At 41.7% G+C, this 7,036-nt stretch overlaps 1 protein-coding gene across 1 annotated transcript; it reads left to right on the top strand.

Annotated features, from left to right (window-relative positions):
• Positions 1-919: 919 nt before the first annotated feature.
• Positions 920-3,530, top strand: LOC147887532 (jasmonoyl--L-amino acid synthetase JAR4-like). Its single transcript, XM_087394162.1, has 4 exons — positions 920-1,329; positions 1,484-1,588; positions 1,677-2,506; positions 2,649-3,530. Exons 1-4 carry the CDS (start codon positions 1,037-1,039, stop codon positions 3,188-3,190), a joined length of 1,770 nt encoding a protein of 589 aa, XP_087250288.1. The 5' UTR covers positions 920-1,036; the 3' UTR covers positions 3,191-3,530.
• Positions 3,531-7,036: the final 3,506 nt, after the last annotated feature.

The raw sequence follows: 7,036 nt of genomic DNA, 5'->3' as shown, positions 1-7,036 counted from the left end.
TAGTCGGTGCAAAGTACAATGAAGGATGCTTTTTCAGTTAGCACCATTCCTCGAAAAAGAGGAAAAACACTCTGGATTGTGTGAGTGTGTGTGTGTGTGTGTGTGTGTGCATGCGTGTGTGAGTGTGGCACAAAATTTCACTAAAAAAAGTGTGGCGCAAAAGGTAGGTGATGGAGATGGGAAGGGGAGGGTATGAAGCACGCGAGAAATTAGTTAAAGGGGAGTCCAACAGAAATGTACAAACGATATTCGAGGGGGCACGGGCTTTCCAGCGTGTAGACGATGCGAAGCGTCAAACAGGACTGAGACCGGCAAACGTGCGAAGGATTTTCACGTCAACTCAGGGGCATGGGAATGGGTCGGCGGGGTGGGCGTACGGCTGGACGGGAAAAGGCCACGCGGACACTGTTCCAATGGGTCATACGAACGACAAACGGGAATTGGAGACGAAAAAGGAAACGGAGAATAATTTATAATAATATATATAAGGCTCTCACCAACCGTGCCCGACTGGCGACCGCGGCCCCCACCGACCTCCAGCCGTCGATTGCTGATTCGTATCAACGGCGGTTCCTTTCTTAATCATACCCCCTTGACTGCTTACCTGGCCGCGTTACTGCTCTTTTAGATCAAGGGTCAAAATCCGAAAGGACGGTAAAACATTTAAGGCATGGTCAAAAATTGTATGCCGCCCACGATAGGGCTGCCACGCAAGCGCTTCCGTGGGGAATAGACGTTAAAGCTACAGCATTCTCTGCTAGATTTAGCGGACTTGGAAGTCGAACTGGAATGCAAGTTAGTCGGGTTCTGCTACTTTCGCGACTTTCGATAAAATTCCAGCTTTTATAGCAGGGCGAATCGCATAATCTTTATATTATGCCAGCGCGTTCTTCTTAGAGAGCCACACAACGCCATACACTTGCATTTTGCTGCTCTTTGTCTCTGCTCGTCTTCTTCTCCGTCGCCATAGCCACCTTCTTCACCCCTTGCTCCTCCTCCCCTTCTCCATCTCCTCCTTCCTTCCCTCCCTCCCACCATGCCTGGCCTCTTCCACCCCGACCCCAATGAATCCGTCATCTCCCACTTCGAAGATATGACCCGGAACGCTTCCCGCATCCAGGAGCAAGTCCTCCACTCCATCCTCTCCCGTAACGCCCACACTGAGTACCTCCTCCGTTGCGGCCTCGCTGGCCGCACCGACTCCCTTTCCTTCCGCCAGCTTGTGCCCATCGTTGCTCACTCCGACTTGCAGCCTTACTTCGAGCGCATCGCTGATGGTGATCGATCGCCCATCCTCACTGCTGAGCCCATTCAGACGCTCTCCTTGAGGTAACATTACTGTGCTAATCTTACCTCTTTCATACATCCATTTTTTGAAATTCTAAGCAATCCGTCCGAAACTCTTGACAGCAGGGGAATACCCTTGTGTCGTAGAATTTGCAATATGAGTCTTACTGTTTCTTTGGCGTGTCATTCAATGTAGCTCCGGAACGACATCCGACGGTCGGCAGAAATATCTTGTGCTTTACAAAGAAATTTTGGAGGCCAGTCTGCAGGTAGCCAAGATTTCCTCAGCATACAGAGCCCGGTAAGAATTCTGCATCCTGATTCGGTTGGGTTTTTCTCTCACCTACAGTCGAAGAGTAGGCTAAATTTTGACCTCGCGCCTTGTGCAGGGAATTTCCGAACAGGCCCGGGAAAAGAGTGCTGGAGCTTGTCTTTTGTGGGAAACTGTCGACTACAAAGGGGGGCTTGACCTTGGGGACGGCAACCACGCATTTGTTCCGCAGTGAAGAGTTCAAATTGAAGCTGGCATCCGCGAAGGTCCGTGCATGCAGTCCCGATGCTGTGATCAATGGCTCCGACAACCGGCAGGCTATGTATTGCCACCTTCTCTGTGCACTTCTCTACTGGGAAGACGTCGAGTATGTCACTTCCACCTTTGCATACACAATAGTGGAGGCCTTTCACACATTTGAGCTGCACTGGCAAGGTCTTTGCGAGGACATACGCCAAGGCCAATTGAGTGCGTGGATTACAGACCCGGAGATAAGAAGCGCCGTAGGCAAGCTAATGCGACCCAACCCAGAGCTTGCCAATATGCTCATTCAGAAATGCGAAGGGCTTGATAACTGGGAGGGTGCCATACCGAAGATTTGGCCGAACTGCAAGTACATTCTATCGATCATGACGGGCTCCATGGAGCCATATCTCAAGAAACTGCAGCATTATGCTGGAAAATTGCCCCTTGTAAGCGGGGATTATGGAGCCACAGAAAGCTGGATTGCAGTCAATGCAAGTCCCAGACTCGACCCGACAAGCGTCTCCTTCACAGTAGTACCGAACTTTGCGTATTTCGAATTCATCCCGTTGCTTTCGAACGACGCAGAACGGCATCAGGTGAACTCTCAAACGGCGACGGCAGCTTTCAGGGAGCCGGATCCAGTAAGCCTCACTGAGGTGAAGGTCGGGCATCAATACGAACTACTGATGACGACATATGGAGGTGACTTCGCTAGCTGGTCTCTATTCTCTGTATGCCAGTATTCGATAAGTTGAATATGGGCAACTAATTAGAACTTTCTGGTTTGAAGTCTCGCAATGAACGACGCGTTCATAGTCTGAACTCGTTGGCTTCTGTGGAACAGGTCTATATCGTTACAGGCTCGGCGATGTAGTGAAGGTGACCGGCTTCTTCAACTCGTCACCTCAACTTGCCTATGTCTGTAGAAAGAATGTGTTACTCACCGTACACATTGACAAGAACACCGAAAAAGATTTGCACATAGTTGTAGAGAAGGCTGCAAATGTAGTCGCAGAATCGGGTGCGGAATTGGTCGATTTCACGAGCTACTCCGATTTGTCGTCACAACCAGGCCACTACGTGATCTTCTGGGAACTCAGCAGCAGCAGCGCACTAGATGAGACTGCCCTCCAAACGTGCGCAACGACGATGGATCTTTCTTTTGTAGATCCCGGGTACACTGGGTCGAGGAAAGTGAACACCATCGGGCCACTGGAGCTGTGCATCGTGAGACCAGGCACATTCCGTTTTCTGTTGGACAGATATCTGACAAAGGGTGCTGCCATCACCCAGTACAAAACGCCACGATGCATTGCCTCGGAAGAACTCCATAACATTCTCCGGAGTTCCGTCACCAGGAAAGCTTTTAGTTCAGCTTATCAGTAAACTTTCTAACAACAGTAGACTTTCTAATCTCTCCCGCAGCTACGCCTGTTTTGATTTCACGATCGCTTGTAAATTCCTAGATCTAAGGCCGGGCCAGAAAATCGAATTCTTTTTGTACGTATGTGATCGTCGGCTGGCGGCTGGTTTTTTATATTTGATCAAAAGGATAAATACTGGGTCGGACAATAGTCACGACACTCAGCTGGCAGTCGAATAATAAGATGTCCAGACTCCAAACGCGGTTATTATATTGTCATTAAGAAAATTGCTGTTCTGGCAAGGACGAAAGTTTTTGGGACAGTTATTGATAACGGCCGTATCTGATCTGTAAGATTTGTTCTTGTAAAAGCTGCAAATGGTAGTCATCCATCATCCAAGTTTAAGGAATTTGCTAATTTGGTCGAACTTGACTTCTCTAAAGGAAAAGGCACTTGTAGCGACAATTTTCCTAAATGGTGCCCATCTTATGAGCTGTTAACAATTGCATGGGCGGGTACCTCATTATATAATGCAAAGATCACCTCGCCAATGTGCTTCAATATGCCTCTTTACCTTGGAGTTTTGAGAAATATGGTAATGGTGATCATGGTTTTTGGCCGGTCATTGAAGGATAGGTCTTAGTAATGAAATTGGGATTTAGAATCTACTCAAGTTTCACTCGAGTCCTTCATACTTTCCTCGCAATAGCTTACTTCTCTCCAGTTTCACTCAAGTCCTCCATACTATCCTCGTATTCTCTCACTCACTCAGGTTTCCACGCTCTTTTTCCAATGCACATCCAAAAATCAACCACATTAAATTCAAATTTGGCCACAGGACAGGCCCATTGAATTAATGAGAAGTGCCATTTCAAAATCCCTCTTTGTAAAAGCACACTCTAGGGTTGCATAGCTTGATTGTGACCAATATTAGGCACTGCTAAATAGAGATGTTATAGGAGCCCTTCCTTTCGAGTAGCAAGGATGGGGCTAGGAAGATTAATGGCTTTTAGGCAAATTATTAATGGCACCAAAAGGGAGAAAGTTGCATCCAAAAATGACATATGGTTTTAGCATTAGTTTCGTATAAGGGACAAGGGATATAATAAGACATTAGTAAGAGGTGGGTTTTTCACTACAAGATCTCAACAGTCTTTGATTGGATAAAGATCTTAATACGTGAGTTTTTCACTACAAGATCTTAATGGGCTTCAATGCATTTTGAAGCTTAGGATAAAGAAGAATGGATCTACAAAATATTAATAAAGGACAAATTGGTCTTTACAATGCTTCATGGTTTCTAATTAATTAGAAGTTGGCATTGTATACGTTTTCCCAAAAAAGAGAATCTTATACTCCTACATGCATTTCTCGAATATTTCTCATGAAAATGAAACAAGCAAAGAAATATAGGGAACATAATTAAATCTAACAAATAGCAACTATTCAGATGTACAAGTGATTATGTAATCAGGTATTTTAAAGTATGGATTAGATGTGGTGGGATATCTTCTTTGCAAAACAAACTGTCACCAATGTGTGAAGTCCAAAAGAAAAATTGAGAAAATTGATAATTCACTAGTTTCTTCAAGTAGCCAAATGCAACTGCTCAATAATAAAATATTCACCATTGGTGAAGAGAATATATGTTTGATCACATAGATAAAAGTAAATGTTTGGGTATTAAAGTGATGTGGATGCTCTATCAGTTGATTGCATCCTTCACAATTTTGAATTGCTAGAGGTCATTAAAGACTTTTGAGATATAAAACAATTCAAATATGTTAGTACTCTAAAGGTCACTTGATGCTTTCACAAATTAGCATTGATTTCCATAGGAAAACTATTTACATAACAATTTAATTGAATAACCATGCCATTTGTCAAGCAAAGCATCACTTATCAAGACTCCTCGAGTGCTTCCTCCAAAATTATGCACACAAGAATGAGTTACAAAAGCATACAAGAAGTTTAAGTTCAAAAGTCAAAATGGGCTAACAGTTCATTAACATCAAAGTAGACTCTAATGACATAAAAGTGGATATATGTATAACTAATTTTTGGCCATCAATGTTACTTTGATGACATGGAAAAATATGACATCTCATGTGTCATTGGAAGAAGGAAGTAGCTTATATGATGAGATTTTATACTTTTTGGAAGCTTATTCATGTATGGTAAGACATGGTTGGCTTTGCTAATCATGAACATATTGATGTAATCAATCCCTTCATGGTCATGATGTGAACCAACTTTTTTAGGGCTTTATGAGAATCTCTGATTCTTATTTATTGAGTATCACCACAAAACTACAAATTTGTTAGTATTCTTAGCTTCATAACTTTTTGGATGGAATTTTCTAGTGACATTATGCTGCATTTGTAGGCCATTATGTTAGTAGTAATATAAAAGGCATAGAGTTTTATTGTATCCTCTTTATTTTGTATTGTTGCGTGCTAAATTTTACTACTTGACAAATCATAATAGCTGGCACTCTACTAAAATCTATTGAAGCGAGATACCAAGGCTTTTATTTTCTTCATTTCATAGCATGACCCACAAGGAAGTAACCCCTTTCCCTTCACACAAAGCCCCCTAAGCATGCATATGATACAAGCTTCCTTGATTCTTTGTTCAAAGATGACCTTGCTTTCTTTACTCATTGCATGCAATTGTGCACATGGCTATTAAAAAATGAGCAAAAATGTATGGCTCGAATCACATGGGTAGTTTCATGAGAGCGTGAATTATATATAGGGACAATGGTAACATCTAGAGCAAGAGAGAGACAATTTAAATGCTTTTTCCAAATATGTCACTTTATCTAGCAAATGTTTTCTATAAAGTAAAAACTTTGAATACTCCTAAATTCTAATAATATGACACCTTTACCCTTCCAAATGGGATCTATGTACATGAGGATTGTCAATGCCACACTTCACGACTCAAGTGACTTTTCTCATGAGCAAATGCTTGACTACTTGAGAGATCGAAGAATAACTCTAGTAATATGGCAATCTTACAGCCATTTAAATAAGAAATACACATGTGCATCGTAAATGCCAAGGCACTAGCTCAACTTGAGAGATGTTTTCATAATCACACGTTTGATTGTTTTTTACTTTTATTTAAACAATGTAGAAAGTTTGCTTACATAAGGCTTTCAGAAAACTTATTAATAGGGTCAAAATATTTACAACTTTGGGTTCATCAAGAGGGTCGATATTTCAAATGACACTTTTAAATTTGCATGCATCAAAAGACTAGGGCTCCTATAAAATCTCTATTTAGCAATTTTCGACATTGGGCACAATCAAACTATGCAACCCTAGAGTGTGCTTTTACAAAGAGGGATTTTGAAATGGCACTTCTCATAGAAAGTTCACTTACATAAGGCTTTCAAAAAACTTATTAATAGGGTCAGAATATTTACAACTTTGGGTTCATCAAGAGGGATATTTCAAATGACACATTTAACCTAAATTTGCATGCATCAAAAGACTTTAAATTTTCTATTGTCATAATATTAAAAAACCTTTTTTAATTATCCCTTTAAATGCACATCATATTTGGGGATTTGTATTACCACCCTAAGTACACAAGGGAAATTTTATTTTCATTTTCACTTGCATGCAGATTGTCCTATTCCCCAATCCATTTTGGATGAAGGCACCTTGTGTGAGAAACCAATATATGATGTGACCTTGATTGAGCTTAATCATTCAAGATATCTAGAGTAATTAGCTACACCTTTGATATTAATTATAAAATGATTATCATGAATCCCACCAACTAAACATACACGAAGCTCTATAGTCACTTGAAATGCAAGTATTTGTCTTCTTTTGGTCCAATGGTGATGACACCA

The sequence above is a fragment of the Dipteris shenzhenensis genome, chromosome 23 (assembly GCF_047967505.1).
Source record: "Dipteris shenzhenensis isolate YYH24624 ecotype China chromosome 23, Dip_SZ_1.0, whole genome shotgun sequence".
NCBI classification, from domain to species: domain Eukaryota; kingdom Viridiplantae; phylum Streptophyta; class Polypodiopsida; order Gleicheniales; family Dipteridaceae; genus Dipteris; species Dipteris shenzhenensis.
Note: the sequence above shows the minus strand (reverse complement) of the source record. Positions and strands in the feature narration are given on the sequence as shown.

Excerpts from the sequence above, each read along its gene's own strand:
- LOC147887532 (XM_087394162.1), top strand. The coding sequence starts at position 1,037 with ATGCCTGGCCTCTTCCACCCCGACCCCAATGAATCCGTCATCTCCCAC. Across the intron at positions 1,330-1,483 it reads ATTCAGACGCTCTCCTTGAG|CTCCGGAACGACATCCGACG; the intron begins GTAACATTACTG and ends CATTCAATGTAG. Across the intron at positions 2,507-2,648 it reads ACTGATGACGACATATGGAG|GTCTATATCGTTACAGGCTC; the intron begins GTGACTTCGCTA and ends TCTGTGGAACAG.